This window comes from Taeniopygia guttata, chromosome 3 (assembly GCF_048771995.1).
Source record: "Taeniopygia guttata chromosome 3, bTaeGut7.mat, whole genome shotgun sequence".
Taxonomy (NCBI): Eukaryota; Metazoa; Chordata; class Aves; order Passeriformes; family Estrildidae; genus Taeniopygia; species Taeniopygia guttata.
This window is the reverse complement of record NC_133027.1, coordinates 113862302-113883141: the sequence shown is the minus strand read 5'-3', so window position 1 is coordinate 113883141 and position 20840 is coordinate 113862302. Positions and strand designations below refer to the sequence as shown.

The following is a 20840-nucleotide window of genomic DNA, read 5'->3' as shown; positions in this document are numbered from 1 at the left end:
AAGGGCTGCACATTGGGCATGACCCTCTCTTCTTCCCCTCTGCAGTTAGGTGTGCATGTACCCAACTGCACCCCTGGCTCTGCATCAGCCTCCAGCTGGGCCTCCAACACCACTCCCCATATTCCTCCTCCCATCCTGTGCTCCATCTGTGCTCACAGTTCAGCTCTGTGTTACTCATACTGCTTTGGAGCTTTCATCGTGTTCTTTTCTGGCTTTTCATGTTCCTGTAGTCAACAAGATCAGGACCAGAGAAATGTCAATTTGATTTTGTGGAAGACAGAATCAAGAGCTCTTGCCATTTTAAAATTTAGTTCAGTTCTTGCTTACATTTCAGTATTTGTAACTTACTCATTTAACTGTGCCATTTAAACAACAATCTCACCTTTAACATGGAGTTAAACATAAAACACATTGAGAGGACTCATCTGAAAGGAGCCATTCAAAGCCATGACCAGGGAAAAAGTCCGAAGTCATTGCAGCTGCTGCTTCTCTGTGCTCTTAATCCATATGTGCAGAACAGAGGGCCACCTGAGGTGACAACAGAAGGGCCATCCCCAGCCCTCTCCCATCTCTTGGAAACAAAGCCACAGTCCCAGAATTTCTGTTTTTGAAAAGTGTTTACTCACGTACTTTAAATAAATTAATTTGCAAATAAAAATTAAAACTACAGTATACTATAGTTTGAATAAGATGATTAGAACAACTACAATACAGGGATTTCTTGCTGCATAAGTTTCATTACTTAATGCATATAATCTGGAAAATGTCAAAATCAGTTATATTTCTATGGAAAGGGAGTAACAGCAGTTACTTGTACATGACAGCTAACTGAACTTATAGTACAGGTTTCCTGACACATGCATTTCCTGAGTGAACCAAACAATATATATAATTTCATTTTAAAAATGGAGAAATAATTGACAGTCAAAGTAAGTAATTCATGACATCTAAGCAACACAGGTCTCTTTAAACAAAGAAAATTTTAGAACAGCTTCAAAAGAAAAATGAAAGCTAAAGCTTTGCTATAAAGTACAGAAATATTCTTACTGTCAATTATACAGCACATATTGAAAAAAAAAAATGTACGAAGCTGGCCGAAAAAGCTGAAATCAATGCTAAAAAGGTCAGGTTGCCATGAAGCACAGTGGGCTGGCAGCAGAGCTGCATGTGGTGCACTGGTCTTTTCTGGTGGATGCAGAGGGGAGAAAGGGGAGAGCAGACAGGGACCAGAGTGAGCAGAGCCCATGGATGGCAGCATCCCACGCTGAGGGTGTGAGCTCAGCCCATCCACAGCTCTCCCAGGAGACTGACAGGTGTGCCCAGCTGTGCCCAGCTGTGCCCAGCTGCCCGAGGATGCAGGGACACATCCCCTGGCTACCAGGCTCCACCTCTGCTCCATGTGCAGCCCAGATGAGCATCTGCACCTGGCAGAGGGGCAAAGGCCAGGCCTGAGGCCCCTGAACCAGCCAGCACGTGGAAGGCTGAGCATGCAGCTGACAAACCCCTCTCAGTCCCCCATTTTAATTGGGACTGTGGTCAAGTCACAAACTGCTCCCCACACACGTGCCCAGGTGCATCCACCTCTCCCCTTGTTCCCCCCACCCCACCCCCAAACAGCAAGGACCAGAACAAGTCTAATCTTTCTGGTCTGTTCATGTTTAACATTGGAAAAACCCTCACAAATGTCACTTATGCTAAATAAAGAGAAGTGTTAGCGTGAAGGGAGAAAAAAATCCTTAATCTAGACTAAGTTGCATATTCGAAGAGTCTGGTAAATATTCTCCTCATAACCAGATCTTAAGTACAGTCCTACCAAAAAGACATTTTAAGAAGTCCTTCTTAGCTACCTTTCAACACAGTTAAAACACAGCTTTATGCCATCATAATTTGCATTAGCTTTGTTTAAAAAGCATTTTAACTATTCTAAGAACTCAGTATTTTAGATTAAAAGATTTTTCTACCATTTTCATCCCACCTTCTTCTCCATCCAGAACTACTCTACACATCCAATTGCTGGATGTAACACACTATGACCATGCTACTCTCTAAACATTCTAAATATTTTCAATAATAAAGATAAATAGAAAAGAGTTAATATACATGTTATATTTTACAATGTTTGCATCCAAGCTGTAAACTAATGTTCTTTGTACTATTTACCCTCCATATACAAAAAGAACGAAACACCTTTCAAACACTGTGGGCACGTGATTCAAAAACCATTAAACTGAAGGCATTGAAGTTCACTCTACAACACTTCCTTCACCTCTTCAGATGTAGCTATTAACCAAAAAAAAGCAGGAGGTCTCCCCCTTCTCCCCCCATTTCTTCTATTTCCAGACTTTTCTCAATAAAGAGGGATTTAGCTGTTGTAACAAAAAAACCCAAAAAATTCTTCATCTTAATGCAAACCAGCAAAGCCCAGAGAATACGAAAAACAGTTGGTTTAAAAATGAGAATCGCTTAGCTTATCAGTTTACTGCAGTCCTTGGGAACACCTGTGTTAGTCGAGCGGCCCTTGGAAAATGAGCCTGATGTAGCCCTGCTCACCAGCCAGCTGATGCGCGCAGAAGGGACAGGCTGCGTGGAAAGTGTGAGTACCGTGAGGAAGGGGAATTTGGGACCAATATGCAGTTGTCTTTTCTGAGCACACGTGTCCGCACGGGCTGAAGGCGTGCGTCGGGGGTCCGGCGTCCACGTAAAAGCCCGCCTCACAGCCGAGCCACAGGGGCACGTAGGGCCCCACGGAGCGGCACATGGGGCACTCGCGGTCCTTGCCGTCCCTCTCCTCTTTGTTGCCCCAGTTGTGGTAGCCGTGCACGTGGCCGCAGTTCAGGTACACCCACGGCTGCTTTTCGTCCACGACATCTTTTCTCTTCATGCTGGGGAAGGCCAGGGTGTTGAAGCCCACGGGGCACTGGGGCCTGGCGGCGTTGATCTCCTGCCTCAGAGCCTCCAGGTGCTTGAGGGTGGGCGTGCGCGCCAGCCCCTCGGCCGTGCGCCACAGCAGCGTCGCCCCGCACAGGTCGATCAGGGAGCCGTCCTGCAGCTGGTTCGTCTCGTTCTCCACCTTGACATGGACACAGACACGGACAGCCGTCACCTGAGGGGCTCTGAAGAGTGACAACGTGCACTCCCACAATACTAATCTGCCTGGGAGATCCATCAAAGCTTCAAGCAGCTTCCACAAGACACCCATAGAGAACTCGGTACCAGTATCAGGTTCTCTCTGCCCATTAAAGTGCATTAAAATAGATCACATTGAGCCAAGAAAAGCTCCTCTCCCATCTTAACAACTCTCTCTTCCATCCCTATAGCACTCTCAACTATGTTACTTGAAATGCCTCAAGGAGTATCACAAGACTGTTTTAGTCCATCATATTTTTCTTAAAACACCCCTTTACACATGGCTTTCTCCTCCTCCCATTAGCACTCCTAACTAAATATGCTGCTTATAAAGTTCAGTGTAGCATTTCTTTTTGCTGAGACATCCCAAGTCACATCGAACCCAAATATCTCCTGGAAATGTCACCAATGCTTTGGAAACAAGAGGAAGAGGGAAAACTCAGAATGCCAACATGGAAATGAATATCCAATAAAATTATAACTATTCATTTTCTATAAAAAAGGGAAAGTGGGAAAAGCATAAACTCACAAGGGACAATCGGGAAAATACTTGTAGAATGTGCAGAGGCCTAGAAGAGCTTGCAAAAATACAGAGTAGACTGGAAACTCAGTTTAGGAGAGCAGCCTAGATGTGCAATTAAGTCCTAGTTTGCAGATAAACTCAGTTATTCAGGCTGAGCAAGACACCTTTGTGCACGCAGACAGACACATAAGAGGCAGTGTAACTAACTGCAGAGGTGACAACTACTTGGAATTCCAGCAGATTCCAGCTCTATGCCCAAACTATGCCCCTTATGGCTGCACTATTTTCAACAGGTTGCATAAAACACTGGTCACTCCTCTCACCATCTTTCCCCTCTGTTGAGCTGATCTGGTTTCACGGAGGCTGAACACATTCCCACACACAGAAATCTCTCTCCATACTCCTGGCTTGGAGTCTTCTGTGAACCCATTACGAGGATGCATAACAAGAACTCCATTTGTTGTTAGTCCATCCATTTGCCCATCTGATGTCTTCCACTTTGCAGCTTTCTCCTAAAAGAAATTGCACCAATGAGAACCTTTGATTTGGCTGGAGTTATATATTAGCTTAAAAAACGCACAACTTTCAATGGAAAAAAGAAAAAGAATTCCCTTACCCCAAGAAAAATGTTTTTTGAGGAGTCAAATCCTGCAGCATATATTCTTGCTGTAAAGGGAGGGTTACGTTCACATATGATTCTGCAGGCAAACCTGGATATTGTGCTCTGCACAGACTGTGTATCCGAATTACTCTGACTCCCAGGAACTGTATCTGTTACTACAAAGTCTATAGGACTCTCTGTTGACCGACCAATCTGGAAAAGCATTGGGGAAAAAAAAAAAAAACTGGTCAGAAATGTGTCTTTGGGTCTAGGACTATTCAAATTCAAAGCAATTAAAAGCAATGATACAAAAATCATGACATTACAGTTTAAAGCATTCCTGTCCACCAATCTATCAATTTAGGTTTCTAAAGCCTCATCTGAATCAATGATTTTTCTTCCTCCAAATGATCAAAGTTATTCTGCAAGCTGGGTACAGCCAAATGAAGGAAGGAGAAATAAAATGATGTAATTAAGTCAGTTCTGAGATGATTTCCCATTGAAGGCCTTTTCATCAGAGAGGTGGCACTCAGGTCAGGCAGACCAGCTGCAGGAGCACCAAAAGAGCCAGAGAACAACAGTTAGAGGGAAGAACAGTGACATGCAGTCACTTTGTATGCCCAGAACATTCTGAACAGTGCCAGACTAAGTCAAGGTATAGATGAGTGAAAATTAAATTATGTGAGCTGTCTTTCAGCTCTGGTGGGCACTGAGAAGCAGCAAACCTCTTGTGAAGAATCAGGTACCAGGTGGTTGTGACAGAGAGGGGCTACATTTACACATTTAGAATATAAGAGTGTAACTTCTGACTACAATCAGGTTTTGCTGGTAGCTGTGCCTCCTTTTCTGGCTGCAGGGAACTGTGAGCCTTGCAGTCCCACACAACTGTACTGGGTTTGATAAAACTGCATAGGTGTATCCCTGCTTTTCCAGTCAACTCATCTTGTACTTTTCCTTGCAAAGAGGAAAAGTAATAACCCTTTCCCAAACATCCATATAGCTGGGTTTAAAGCCCCCTTACACACTACTACTACTCACTTCCAGAGCTCTCAGGCTCTTTGAAAATAGGTGATTATATGAAGACTGATTAACTGCTGAGCAAGAGACCCAAAAGCTCGAGGTGCTTTTTGGTGAGGGCTGAAGAGCTTTCATGAGACTAAAACTGCTTTGTCAGAGTCTATTTTTCTACTGCTTCTTAGGCAGGATAACCTATGAGTACACGAGGATTGCCAGGGGCAATTTCAGAGCAGCACACATGCCAGAGCATGCCTGAAGAGAGAACACTCACACAAGCAATAGCTTATGCTGCAGTGATTTCATTACAGTCCATTTGCTCTGTTGTATTTGCAGTTGCAAAGCAGCTTCCTCCACCACTTCCCAGCACCTCCCACCTCCTTAGATCCTGCAGTGGCGTCACAGCTAAATGCTGTGACAGCAAAACTCCTTGCCATAAACTAGTGGCAACAACGAGAGGAAAAAAAAAAGCTGCACAAGATCACAGTGTGGGAATCAGAGAGAACAAAGCACATGTTAAAAAGAACCCCAAAACAAACCCCTTCCTTTTGAGAAAAACAGGAAACAATTAAAAGATATGAGGGCACACCACAGCTGCAGATGTGTTTGTGGTCCCTTCTCATACACACAGGAACTGCAGCAAAGTTGTTTTGAACTGCCAGGATCAGCACTGAGGCTCCTCTCTTCACAACTCCCAGTGCTTTAGACATTTCTGGGTTTGCTTATAGAAGTTCAGAGTATTTTTCATATTAGCTGTGCCAAAAGCTTTCCTGTGTTTCCACACTGTATTTCTTCTACCCTGTCTCCAACTGGCTGATCCCAAATCCCTTTGTAAATGCCAGAAGCAAAGTTCCAAGTGCTTGAAGAGAAAGGTGCCCTTTATTCTCCATTTTGCAAGGACGGACTAGGAGACAGATTATGCGACGTGCAGACCAGCAAACAAAGACAAAACCATAATCTTGTGCATTAGTCCCAAAACCCCCCAACTTTCACCTTTGCCCAAGTCTAAAAGACATGTACAGACACACAGCCTTGTTCACGGGATGGCCTTGGGAATGAACTGAATTAAATTGCTCTGAATGGTGTGTGCAGAAACTGACACAAACTTTTGGGTCTGAAGGAAAAAGCCTGCTGAGAAGATGCCTTGTTTGAAACCACCAAAAATGAGAACACATGTACACATTAACTTCACATACCTGGAACATATCTGTGTTGCTGTCATGAGTATATTCAACCACTACTGTCTGGGCTCGAGACAAAGTGTAAGATATGCTGTGTTGGTCCTTATTACTTATTGCCTATGGAAAAATGCCAAATATTATTGAACCAGTGCACAATAATTCTACAGAATACAGTAGCACAGCAGACAATATTTATATATAACATCAGACTCCTCTGCTAATTAAGGCAGATGGTTGTTAATGTCACACCTGCAGTTAAACTTCACAAAACCCAGTCCTGGACACTAAAAAAAAGCTGCAGGATTGATTCAGCAACAGACCAAACTGGTCTCTTTACCACATGCTGCAACTAAATAAACATAACCAGAGTATATCATTAGCCATGTTTTAACGCAACACTGGCCTGAACACAAAAGGACAAAACAACCAAATGCAAAGGCTAAAAGTGAATGTAACACCTTCATGGCCAGAAGGCCAGAGTGAACTTGGCCAACAGCAAAGTGAGGACAAAAATTTAGGGACTTCATTCTAAAAACAGGATTTGAGTTAGTAGTAAAATCAGTAATGACTGATTTAAGATGTACAGATAAAGTGGTGGTAAACAGGGTAAAATGGAGAAACTCAACATACATTGCAGAAGTTGTAGCAAAGGTTTCAGTTTGTTAGTCTAGATGTCCATTTTGCAATTACTTACTAGGGAACTAACCAACACTTCTAAAAGTGCTGCTAAACAGCACTGACCAGACCATAAAGAATTTCCAAAAATAAAAATAAATGTTATTTTCACAGATCTAATATAAATGTAGCAACAAGAAAGTTGGTAGAAAAATGCTTCTGATTTCAGAACATTTTATACCATTCCCTGAATTTAGGGTCAAGATATTCTGGGAGTCAAACATTTAACACTACTATGTTTGTTTAAAGGCCTGATCTTGTCACTGATAGTTTCTAAACAACCACTAAGCATCCTCAAATTCCATAGTTTTAGTAGAAATGCTCCATTAGTTATTGGACACAACTGTACACACACATGAATAGCCACAATATTTCATGACAATAGCTTAGCTATGATGTGTTAGTTTTGACATGAAATACAGTTCAACTTCAGGGTCTAAGCCCTTCCTTTTCTGCTTCTTAATGGGAACTCTGATTAGAAGCCCTGTGAAACATCCCTGCAAAACCCACCTGTCCTGACCCTGGGGAACTCCTACCCACTGGATGGAGCACCAAGTGCACGTGGAGCTTTGGCAAAGGATCATTTAAAAGTCAGCTGCACGTGAAGCAAAATTAATCCTAAAGCAGAGTGAGTACAAAACCACAAAGTCTGGAACAGATGTCTGTAGTGAGTTTGGAAGAAAAACATAAAGCTTTTTATATGACTAGCCTGTGCCCAGAACATTCATGCTTCAAAACTAATTTTTTTTCCTGGCCACAGCAAGGACTACGCACCGAATCTTCTCTGCTGAATTGTTTCTTGCTAACCCTGACAGGTACTAAGAAACTTTGGATAAACACAAACCATTATTTTCACAGTCAGAAATTTATACTGTTTAAATCATTTCCTAACAGCTCTTTATATGGCACAAGGTGAAATCAGACAGACTTGAAGGGAGAAATGGAGCTTACCTTTGCTGCTTGAGGGGTACAGGCAATGTGCACAGTGCTGGGTTTCACCCCATTTGCCTTGGGCCTTTTAAATAAAGCAAACCTACTTTTCCTTCTTCCTCTATCTCCATTTGGGAGAGACCCATTGTACCTATCAAAAAGCACAGAAAAAGAACAAAGCCCATCATTCCTGCATTACTTTGTTTCTCATGAGAAAAAAGACCCACAAGAACTTTCATTCAAAGCACCAAGTATCCTCAAGTAGTAGTGTTACTAATTACACATTTTCAATTAATCACATCTAAATCCAAGAATTGATTAACACACTACTGAAACATGCCCACAGGATTACAGCCTAGGAGACTCTCAGACTCTTACACACAAACACTTACCCCAATACAATCAATTCACCATATTTGACTGGTGCTTTTGATGGATGATTTTCTTGATCAGGAGAAAACATGAGCTTAGCTAATGACTTCTCAAACTTCAGGTCTCTGATCAAGAGTTGTGGCACACTTTTTTCATTATTTCCTGGAAAAATAAAACCAAAATTAAGTGTAAGAGAAAATATTCTACTCCAATTATACAAACTTGCACACCAATCTGATACTGCAAGTACAGTGTTCTGGGTTTTCCATGTTTTAATTTTGCCTGAAATAATTTTTAAAAGCATATATATAAAACCACATGAATTAAGGTTGATTTCCCTTGAAGAAGTGCCAGATCGCCAAAAAAATGCATTTAGAAAATTCCACTACGACCTTAAAACATCCACACTTGCTTTCCTCCACGCTAGTTTTTAGAATAAATTATACATAGCTTCATTTATTTTATTTCATTCAGCTGTTGAGAAATAGAGCCAAATAGGCATTGAATTAAAAAAATAAAACCACAAAGCCAGACCAGTCCATTAGCCAGACAGGAAAAAGTTTTCATGGGAAGAGTCTAATTCAGAGCTTTCTAAGAAGCTTCTGGATTTGCAGATGGAAGGAAGTCACAGGACAATTTGATATCAAGCCTACCATAAAAGTTTAAGGTGTGCAATGTGATCTCTCATATTCAGCCAGAGACAGAAGTGATATAAACATCTGTTTGAGGGAATTCCATGTAACTCCTAATGAAAACAGTCCTGATGTGCATTTTTTACTCAGACTTCTGCTTTGAGGAACAGTTCATATTGTATTTTTTACAGCTTCTCATTAGTAGCATTTCCAGACACTTTTGACCTGCGCAGCTCATCTCTGACCTTCCTCTAGAGAAAGCCTACCCAGCAGAGCACTTGCTTGATAAAGAATAAAGCTGATGAGAGCCTGTTTGAGGCTCTTTTTTCACAGAAACAAGAACATTCCCTTGGTCGTTGCAGGTGAGTTTTCATACCAACTCAAAGAGCTGCTTATCTTTTTTAGTACTGATGGGTAACATTCTGCCTTCTGTGCAAATGCACTTTTTGACCCACACAGCACATTTTGAATCCTGTCATCAACTTTGATCACAACTACAGTGCTGCATCTCCACTTTCCTCTGCCTTGACTAGACCATGGTTATTAGCAGAAAAGATGTCATCATGCAGATTTTATCTATCCCCACATTATGTCGTAAGAACAGGGAAAAAGATGTGGCAGTGCTTGACAGCCTGCTCAAATTTGTTCAGAATCTGATGGAAAGATCCTTTATTGACCTTCTCTCCCAATCTTTGCTCCTTCACAGAGAAGCTTGGCCTTCAACAAGTTTTCTCAAATCTACAAGTACCTATTCAGCATGCACACATTGAATCAGCTCACAGTGCTCTAAAACCTCAAATTTGCTCCTTCCTGCTATTCCACATATTTGGGAGGGCTTCTCAATAATAAAGGTGAAGACTTCACACTATTCTCAAAGCTTTTGCTATGGCACCTGCCGAACACAACCAGGAAAGTCAGCAAACCTTTAATTTCTCATTATTTTCGAAATCTCTTCTTTTTTTCAAGTCTGGGTACTGTAAATTTCACAGTGCTTGAAACAAGTGAACTGCAGCCTGTCTTTTTGGTTAGCACACACAATAATATCACAGCAGTACCCTGACCCACTGAGAGATGTGTGACGTGTCTGTGTCCCATCTCCAGAACAGTGACACTGAGCCATTTCTGCTGCCTGGGAAGCAGCGAGCACTTCCACTCGGCAGCTGTCCTGTACCAGCCCGAGGGTACCCATCACTCAGCTGGTGCTGAAAGTGCATTTTACTGATCCAGCAGCCTCCCTCTGTCACACAGGAACAGTGGCAGTGGCACAGGAGAGAGTCAAGGACTAGTTGTGGATATACTCAGTTCAGAGAAAAAAACAGAAAGATTTCTGCCAGGCTAAGCCTGGAAAAAAGTCCAAGAGGAACGTAAACAATCTATTATCTTGTTTTCTGTTCATATTATTGATAAATATATTCTACCACACTGACCTACATCCAGTGTACCAATCAAGTAAAATGTTTTTACTTTAAAACCAATAAAATTAATGTTCACAATTTTCTTCATTAAAAAAAGTATTTTTAAATAAAAATCATTCTTTACCTTCTAACAATAAAGTCTCTTCATTCCCATCCCTACCTCAACAACAACATATAGTTTGCTCCAAGCCTTTCTGGATTGCTGACCCAAGTGCAGCAGTAACTCCCCTGGGATTGTGAACTTACTCACTGTTGTAGGTTTTGCCTTTAGAAATCTACAATGAAGACATTAAAGCAAACTTATCACAAAAAAATGTGACCTTAGTCATGCCAGTAGTCACAACACATTGAAGTGGAGTTTGCCCCATTTGATAAAGAGAGGCCCACAATATTAACTTTGTTCACAATTTTCATGTCTTCCAGGGCCCTCCTTACCTCCTGGCATCACACCCCACTTTGGAGCACCACACTGGAACTAAGTGCCTGTGAACACACCTCAGGGCTGCTTTTCTGACCTTCATACTGAACTATATAGATCCTAGTGTTTAATAGTGCTCAGTTCTTTAGACACATTTCCCTTCTGAAGTATTTCTACCTACGAAATGAGTATAAATCTTCATGATTTATTTGTATGTAAAAATAAAGATATATTTTCTATGAAGTATTTTTACAATCAACTGCAGCATTTTTTGTTTTAAGATCTTCTTGCATTATACTTGCTTGTACAGGTGTCTTTTTGAAGAGCTCAGCTTCTCATCTCCTCCCCACATGATTCACCTATTTTCTGCTTGAATATTGATCTCCTCAACATACAATTAATTTCATCTTGGCCAACAGTTGTTCCCTGCCTTCACATTTAACAACTCACAAAAAATACTGCCATGAAACTACAGCAGTGCCTATAAGGAAACAGCATAGAACTAGGAAACACCACACCAGGGTAACCAAAGATTTAAATTAGTGTTAAAGAGCTAATCCTTTAATTTAGAGAAAGTGGGAAGGCAAACACTTAAAATAACTTTAGCCATTAGTACAAGAACGGGTTTGGTACAGTTTCTCTTCTGTTCGTCCAAGGGAACAACTTTAATAGAAAACTAAAAAAATACATGTCTCAGTCTGAGTCAGCTTCAAAACCTCATGAAAATAACATGTGAACAGTTAAAGGAGACTCTAATGTGTTACCTGCAGAAGTGACCAGAGAACTGTGCAGAAACTGTAAAAGGGGTCAGCAGTTCCCAAGGACAGACTTCAGCAATATAATGAGTTATACAGAAAATCTCGGTACAAGGAAAGATGTCCCACATCTATTGCTCAGTTCCTCCTTAAAACATTTTCTTTTGCTTTACATTTAAAGAAATCCACTCAAATTCATTTTACACGTGATGGAAATCCACTTCTTATTAAACTTAAGGAAGGTTGGAGCATTAGAAATCTAGAGCCATCATTAATAACACAGCTTGCTCATTCCCTTTCCAAAGTCTGGCTGAAATGTTTGAACTTAATTTTTTTTCAAATACATCTCAGAACCTATATGAGCTTCACACACCACTTTCACAGCTACTACACCCCCAGATTACTTCAACTCAAGCACATACGAGATTCAGTACTCCCAAAAAGTAATCAGTCCAACATACACACTACTTCTCATCCAGTGTGACTGGTCTGGTGCACTGTACCAAAAGGAAAATATTTTTGTTCCCTTAAATAACAAAGAACAATTAGATCCTTCTAGTGAGGTCCTGAAGATCAGTCCAAGGGAAATTTCACATCTGCAAATAAAACTCAAGTGCTGTCCCACTGGAGATGAGTCTGATCTGCCATGGGAAAACATCTCCACTCTTGAAATAGAGCAGGTTTATGAATCATTTAAAGCTGATTGAAGAATTTACTTGAAGGAAAACTGTTGAGTAGAAGAAAAGGATCCAACAAAATATATAATGGGCCTCCTCTTGTAGTATAACCTGACAACTTTTTATTCCTAGAGTACTACTTTTCTTCATAAAGTTAGGAAAGGCTAATTAAAAAGAAAGCTTGGCTCTGAAGGGCCAGTATATAGCTGAGGAACAAACTTTTTGAATAAAATACACACAAATTACATTTTTGCTGCTTCTTGCAGCAGCATTTCCAGACATCAGGGGAACAGGCTTCATTGGAGCAAGCTCTGAACAACAGACTCTTCTAAACTTCTCCAAGAACATTCAACACTGATAAGGAATAAGATGTCAATTACAAGATTCCATCTCATCCAGTGTTCTTCCAAAAATCATAGAACTGGCAGCAGCAAACATTTCACGTCAAGATCTCTGATTCTGCCAAAGAGAAGAGACTGAAGCCTGAAAATGCTTACCTTTGCACAGTCCTGTGTTATGGATTTGAAAAGATTTTGAGAGTAAAGCAACTTGCATGGCTAAAGGCAAGCACAACTGTTTGCAGTTAGCCCCAAACCACAATGGGTACCAGTTAAAATCCTCCAGTATCAAAAATAGGAAACTGGAATGGGAAGAACTCATCAACAGGTAATATTTTTATTCTCAACACTGGTTGCTCTGGGGGCAGCAGAAAGTTCAATGCTCAATACTATCAAATGCAACTGTTTAGAAGGTCTGCAAAGTGACAACTGAAGTGAGAACAGCATTTTAGATCTGTTTGAGGAATGGGAGTCTGGCTTCTGACAAGCCTTCCTGCTCTCTAGTACTCACTAAAGCCACAGAAGGCAAGGACTGCCATAGCTGAGAAAGCAAACCACAGATTTCTGACTCCATTCCAGTAGGAGGAAAAGTCCTATTATAGTCTCTCCTGTCTATGCAAACACTGCTCCCTGAATCCAGGATATCCCCTGGGAAGACCTCCCAAATGATGCTTCAGAGTAGGCGAGGTTAAGAGCTCACTTCCATTGAGCACATCATTTTCCATGGGGCACAGAGACAGATGAATTTAGGCTGGTTTTGAACTATCAGCTACAGATTAAGCAGTCATTTGCAACCATTCAGCTGCCTTTCCAGGTCCTGAGACTCGCTCACAACCAGTCTTTAGTTACTTCAGATTTTGTTTGCAGTAAGGCACAGCACTTTGTGAATTAAATTTGCTATTTTGTAGACAGCTTCTGGAATTGCAGCAAGAATAGTGGTATCTTAATGGTTAAAATGGGGCGGGGGAGGGGAGAACATAAATTCAATGAGCCCAGGCAGAGATTCATTAAACACTCTGCTGAAAGCTAAAAATACTAGAATAAAAGTCTCTTTGTAATAAATTACCGTCATTTTCTAAACACAGAGCCAGCATTATAGGCTGCTAGCAACTGTAGCTAGTGCCAGACTAGCCCTTTTCTAAAATACTGCATAGAAAACCACTTCCACAGTATAGAAAGAAGTCCTCTGTCAACGAATATATTAAAATAAAGATGCTGATTCAGATGCAAAAAATGGGTATTTCCCCCTCCCTGTTTACAATATTATATTTATGTTCTATATCTACATATTGTAAGGTTTGGCTTGTTTTTTCTTTTGGAAATAATGCACAAGATATTTTATCTATTGATGTTTCTATTTTTTTATTATTTGCAGTTCTGCACTGACTCCCCTTGCAATCCTCACATACAGCTCTTCCCTGAGCAATTCTTTGCTAAACCAGAGGCAATAGGGACAAAATGGAATCCAGTCCTTTTGCAGTGGCAGAACAAGAGACAACAAACAAGCTACAAGACAGAAAACCATGATTAGCTATTATGGGAGGGAAAAACTCTCAATTCACAGAGTCTGTGAGATCTCCATCCTTCGACATCAGCTGCATGTGGCCTTCAACAGTGCACTTTTGACCAGCTAGACATAAATTATAAGCAACTCCATTACCAATGAAACAAGATTTTGTCCTTATCCCTCAAGATTTACACATTAGTGTCTACAGCTCTATTTGGATTTAAAACCCCATACTGCAAACAAACAATTCACGTTGAATGGTGTGACAACACCTGAGAATACACAAGTAGGATCAAGTTTGCCAGTATCCACTTACACATTTAAGCTCTTTATCACTCCAGTTTCCACTAGCAAGTCTCCTGTGACTGCAAGATCAGAAACCAAAACCCTCTGAATACAAGAATGTTATTTCAGCACTCCATATCCTCTTCTATGGTTACATCTCACCACTTCAAAGGAAAAAATCTTGATTTCCAGATTTAAACTACCAGAATACTAAAGTCAAAAGTCACTGAGAGACACAAGCAAGCTGTACAGAATACTAGTCTGTCAGGATTAAGATACTTGCAAGTGTGGAAGGAGGAGGCAGTATGTAACCAGAGGAAAAAAAAATTAAAAAAATAAACAAGCAAAACCAACAAACAAAAAAACCCCACAAAACCCAAACCCCCCCACACACAAAAAGCCACCCAAACCCAAAACCTCACAGTAATTCCCAGCAGCAGACTGACTGCTTGCTTGAGTATGTGTTCCCACCAAGCCCAACTTGCCAGGTTTCACAAACAACATCAGTGTTACTGATCTCCACTGGTGCAAGCAACAAGGACTCAGGTCCTTGCATCACTATGTTTCTGAAAGCTGAGACAAAGGTTGAGAAATCACTTTCTTCTGTGTGATGGGTGAAGTAACGTTCACCACTGGGAGGTTACTCTCCTTTAACTGTTTTTCCTATAAATACTTTTGTAAGCTTGTATTAAAATAGTTTTTACTGAAGTGATCACTGGGTAAAAAGAACATATGTTTATCTACCAATTTTAACATTTCTCCCCGTTTCCAGTTAAAAACAAATTCACGTTTCCTTCCCACACACACCTGCAATTTTACCATCAGCAGGTTTTAGACTCCACTTTTGAGATTAGCCACATTCTGTGTGCAGCTTGCATCCTTCACTACAGATGCACAGGGAAGGTACAGTGATGCAACTGTTAGTGCAATTTAAATGCCTATCTCTTTACATCAATAGCCATATACTACCCTTGTAAGGAAGGCAAATTAATTTTCTTATTTCTAGAAAAAGGGAGTTTTTCAGCATCAAAATCCCCAAGAAGAAGCCTTGGAAGTGTGGAGTATCAGTCCAGCCTTTTGCTTTAGTATGGCTTATTATTTCCTTAGTCTATACTGTAAACCTTTTTTTGTGTAGCTCAAAATAAGCTTAGTCATCCACTACACACAAAAGTGTCTTATGATATGAAAGCAAGGCAAAAACAAGATAACAAAAACAAGGCAACAAGGCCAAGCTCTGAAATGAGCAAGCAGCTGATCCTGCACAGGACATCAAGCATAAACCAATGCAACAGCTATCTACTACTATGCCTTGAGAACATCTTTAAAATCTCAATAGAGGAGTTTTTCATTGTCACAAACAGAATGAAAGCATCTTTTTACCATGGACACCTGCCATTAGGGGGCTGGTCATCTAAGTCATGTGAGTCAGGGCACATACACACACAAAAACCCATTGTCTGTGGACACTCTGAAAGGGGCATTAACTTGATAGACAAGAGAAAATCTACTGTTGTGCTCCAAGGCCACAGCTAATTTTGTCCAGTGTAAGAAACAGCAGTTTTGGTTGAATTGGCATCTAGCATTCTGCTTTGGGTTCTGTTCCAGCCTCAGAAGCAGGTCTGAGAAGCCCTCAGCAGTTTCAGCAAAGACAGGAACAGTGCCTTGAGGACAAGCAACCTTGCTCGATGAACAAGGGAAGTGTTTTAGAATAGGACTTCTATTATAGGCACCTATATGAAAGTCTGTACTTTATGATAGTGCTCAAAAATAGCATTCCTCTTCAGAAGACTGAAAAAGCCCATCTAAGCACAGGGGTCTGATTTCAGTCAGACCTCTGCTAACTTCAGTATCCTTATTCTGAACTGCCATTGATGACATAAGAATGTGGTTGGGTGTATTAAACCTGGAAGATTTATGTAATCAATAATGATCCACTCCAACAGACTGACAAAAATTAATTCTGAAAATATTTCCTTGAACAAAGAAATAGTCCAGAATTTTTTTCAGCTATGAAAAGTAACAGCTGATCCTCCCCTGAGGAAACCACGATAACCTCCTACGGGTTATAAATGATGTAATTCAGACTGCGTGTGGGAAGCCAAAAACATTTGTCTTTTAGCACAAAGTGTCTATTTTAAAGCTGTCATTGCAATATTACCTTAATTAGCTGAGAAAGTTCTTCAGCAGTTTACCTGCAGCCTGAACCCCCCTGTCCCTTTCGGATGTAGCGGTGCCAGAGTTACTCACACAAGCTACTTCAGAAGATTCATTTGCAGCTTTCTCTTTAACTGTACTAACAGGCAAAATGCAAGTGCAAACTATGCTGAAAAAAATGTAGTTTTTATTTTATTTTCATTTCACTCAGATTATCAAATGAAGTTTATTTGTAACCTGTATGAAAAAGCTATAAAATAATACTACATAGAGGCATGCTGAGAGAACACCAGGTGTTCATTAGCCACAGCATACCTATTTGTCTCTTTAGATACAAATATGTATATGTATGCCCTGCATACTAACAGAAAAAACTTTGTACCATACTAGTATAGAAGTATAGTTCTGCTGCAGAGAACTCTACAGCTAGAAATGTTTAACGTTATCCTTCTCTGCTGCTTCAGACTAATTAAAGTATTACCTCAAGGAAAACAAAAAGTCAGTGCCAACTTTCACTTAAGAGTCAGCCACAAGAGTAAAACTTCCTAAGAGCTTAGACCAAAGCAGAGGCATCTTATTCTTACACACAGCAATAGAGCTTTTCAAGTCCAGAAAAACCCACTGTCTGATGCACCTGTGCTGGAATATATGGCTGAGGAGCCTGGACTTGCAAAAAACCACAATGACTTCTCGTTCTACATGCCCAAACATTACAGTTTTGCTTTTTATGAGCCTCTGACTTCCTGATAAGGCAGTTCATGTACCAAAGTATCTGCTAAATAGCTGTCTGTATCACACCAAAGCCTTTTTGCATAGCATACTATATCATCTTACAAAAACAGGAGTTACAGTTACATTTAAAGCCTTTTTCTTGGTTTAGACAACAGAAATATTCAACAGCTCCATGAGAAATTACCCTTGGTAGGATTTTGTTAGGTAATGGCAGTTTTAAGGCACCTTGCTCTACACCCTAAAAATGAGAAGTGACTGACACTTATGATCAAACAGCACTTACTGTGCTGTGCACTTTGAATGTTTCTGCCTCTTTGAGGTGGAAGGGGAGCGGGCAGACACACTGCCTGCTCTCAGATTTCCTTTCCTCCGTATCACTGAAAACCACTGCAACTGAGGAGACTTTTAGAAGAGAGACTGAAACAATACCACAGTAAAAGCGAAAAGTGACGGCATGCAGAGCACTTACCGGGATATTTGTGTCCTTGCAGTATTCCTACACAGCGGAGAAGAAAAAACCCAACCCTTCGATCTTGCTAATCCACCAACTCCTTTAAACCCCCAGCAACTGCCAGACTGAGTGACTGCTCTGTGTGCTTTTACTTCAGCCGTGGGAAGCGCCTCCTGCCTCGAGAGGGGCCGGCTCTGCCTTGCGTAAGCTGGGTAAACACCACGGCACCACTCAGCATTGGCTGGAGGCAGAACCGGCATCCTGCTCCTGCTCCATCAATTCATCCATCCCTGGCCCCAAAAAGGAAAAAAGGAAGCAGAGGGTGTGTTGAGAACAATACTGCAGCCCAATTGCCTGGCAGCTCTGCGGATGAGGTTCTCAGAGAAACACTGATTTATTTCCTTCTCTTACATAACTGTACCCATGCATGCTATACCTTTTCTTCTTTTTTCTTTTAACCATGATTTATTAGCCCAGCTAGCTTTCCTCACCTCCCACACAAAGAGTAATTTCTTAATACACTCAGAATTATACCAGCAGAAACTCTTCAGGCATTGCTGTCTCTGTTTTCACTAAAACTGTAGGACTGGACACATGACACCTCTGCAGATGCCACCTGTGTGTACTGGACTGTCATGGTGAATGATTCTAGAACAGCTCAATCCTGTAGGATGCACATTTAGAAAGGCAAATCTGCATGTGCCAGACCAGGTTATGAGCACATTTCTCATTCCACCAACACCAAAATCACTGCATCAAGCCAGTGGGTGGGATAATTTAAATGTCTGAGCCATAAAGTGTTGATCAAGTTACCACAGCTTCCAAGTTACCTCGTGGAATTGATCATGCAAGTGCTGTGAGGCTGCTGTAATCACGATATGACACAGCAGCTTAACCTTTACATCAAGTTTTACACTGCAGCTCTGGTGGGTGAAGAAGGGGTAGATGGTTACCCTGGCTCAAGCAATGTTGATAGAGCCTGACAATTCACATCTCCATGTTGTACATGTGACTGCTGCTGCTCCTGTTTCTGCTGCTCCCTCCTTGGCTTGCAACCTCAATCTTATAACACAATTTTATGGACTGATCTGTCAATGTTTTAAAGTTGGTTTATCTGCTCTGTTATTTTTTTAACAGAACTCTTTTCCAGTTCACCTTACAGTATAGCCACTGGGTAACACTCAAACCTAAGAACTGTCCAAACAGCTTTTCTGTTCATAATGCCACAACACAACATATGTTGCAGCTCCACAGAAGTCAGCTTCACTGCTGAGAACAAGGTGAATGCATCTGTGTTTTCTCTCTTCTCAACCCATACTCCACAGCAAACTTTCCCCTAAGTAATACAGTACAGCTGTCCTGTTACAGGATCTTGTCACCTACCCAGAAAATTTAGCTGCAGAACACTTTGTCATAGGTTATTCTGGATAATAAAACTATACATAGGCTCAAAGACACTTTTTTCCTCCTACCACAGATTACTAAGCACAAAGATATCACCTTGCTCCACAGAAGTGGTTGAGCCATAGCAGCTGAACACTGGAAAGTGCCTGGAGAAAAACACTGATGTACAGGTGCTCCCTTGTTTCCACTCTTCTGGTTGACAAAAAAACCCACAGGACTGAACACTGCTCTGAAATGGTATAGTCATTATCACAGCTATCAGATTACTCAACTGGCATGGGTCTAAGGGAAAAACCAAAACCACACACAAATCTCCAACTATTTCAACCCAAATAATTTTGCTTTAGTGTGTTTGTTCTGTAACCCCATTTTACCAATGCAAATGAGAGGATAGGGACCTTCTGCATCCATCTCAACAGAAACACCAGGGACTCATCAGGCCTGATCTTGGGAGTTAGGTTGAATCCTCCTCCCTGCCAAAAATCAACAGCCTCATGCCACTGGCACACAAACCCAGTTTTTTCACTAGTAATGTGTAAATCCTTAAAATGGCAATTTTTACTGGGGTGGAGGAGTCACATCACCCCCACCTCTCTCATCACTTTCAAGTATCTTCTGTTTCCTCCCAGCCCATACAAAGTTGGCAACTTGAATGCTGTTCTAATCAGGGATAAGGGTTGCTTTTGTGATTTTGTTAAAAAAAAAAAAAAAAAGAAAAAGAAAACCACATCAGGACTGCATTAGTATCACTTAACACACAGATACAGCACCAGAGTACAAAAGCTGTTCTGTATTCAGGTATTTAACCACAGTGATTAGTTACATTGGTATGACCACTTCTAAGCTGCATTACTTTTCTCACACAAGTGGTAAAACTTGAGTTGTACTGTTTCAAAACATCCTGAAAAGCAAAACTTCAAGACTAATTTGCTTCTAGAACTCCTTTATTCCCAGACATTCTTTATTTTACAGATGCAGCTGTTCAGCATTCAGGTTAATAAGCTTGTAGATTACTCTATGCTGCAGCCACCTAAGGACCAGCTGCAGGTGGATTTGCTTTCTACCACCCCAACCAGCCTCCTGCAGACAACAATCCTTACCTGCCTTCATATTACTGACCCTCTGGAGCAATCAGGCAACACCACACAATGTCCTTTTTATAGCTAATCATGCCCCATCTTAATCCAGTTTTTCTGAGGGTTTATTTTGCCCCTAGGCACACTTCTACGTGCCTGCCTCTGAATCTCACCCAACAGAGTTTGAACCACTTTGTCTCTGCCTGTGTTTACTCACAGCCATGCTCTGCTCAGCTGTTCTTGTGTCAGCACTGCCCCTCACTTTTATGAGGAGGCTTTAATGATTTTCACAGAATCACAAGAACTACGCCGTGCCTTGAGGACTGGAATGAAATGCCTCCGGCATGCTGTCGCTAGGTGAGCCATCTGATTTCTCCTGGAGTACAGATACCATGCCAGACTAAAACAATGCAATCTGCAGCCCAAGATATCACTGCTAATTTCACGAAGCCATGCTGAACTGCAGGGGAGGTTCTTTCTTTGAAACTGTTAAGGAAATAAAGGGCTCTATCGTCATGTTCTTCTATCTGACTCACAAACAGATGCTGTACAGTTTGATACAATTATGTGATTT

At 41.1% G+C, this 20840-nt stretch overlaps 1 protein-coding gene across 4 annotated transcripts in view; it reads right to left on the bottom strand.

The window, feature by feature from the left end:
- Positions 1 to 598: 598 nt before the first annotated feature.
- PELI1 (pellino E3 ubiquitin protein ligase 1) overlaps positions 599 to 20840 on the bottom strand; it is a 41553-nt gene continuing 21311 nt past the window's right edge. For 3 of the 4 annotated variants that reach the window (XM_030269279.4, XM_041715463.2, XM_072927654.1), the window contains 6 exons: positions 8443 to 8584; positions 8072 to 8201; positions 6461 to 6562; positions 4266 to 4463; positions 3973 to 4161; positions 599 to 3070 (listed from right to left, as the gene is read on the bottom strand). In XM_030269279.4, the coding sequence (XP_030125139.1) occupies positions 2504 to 3070; positions 3973 to 4161; positions 4266 to 4463; positions 6461 to 6562; positions 8072 to 8201; positions 8443 to 8513 (1257 nt within the window). In that variant the 5' untranslated portion in view covers positions 8514 to 8584 and the 3' untranslated portion in view covers positions 599 to 2503. Of the gene's footprint in view, positions 3071 to 3972; positions 4162 to 4265; positions 4464 to 6460; positions 6563 to 8071; positions 8202 to 8442; positions 8585 to 17804; positions 17980 to 20840 lie in introns of those variants that run through there. The other variant, XM_002199646.7, reaches the window with a different exon arrangement.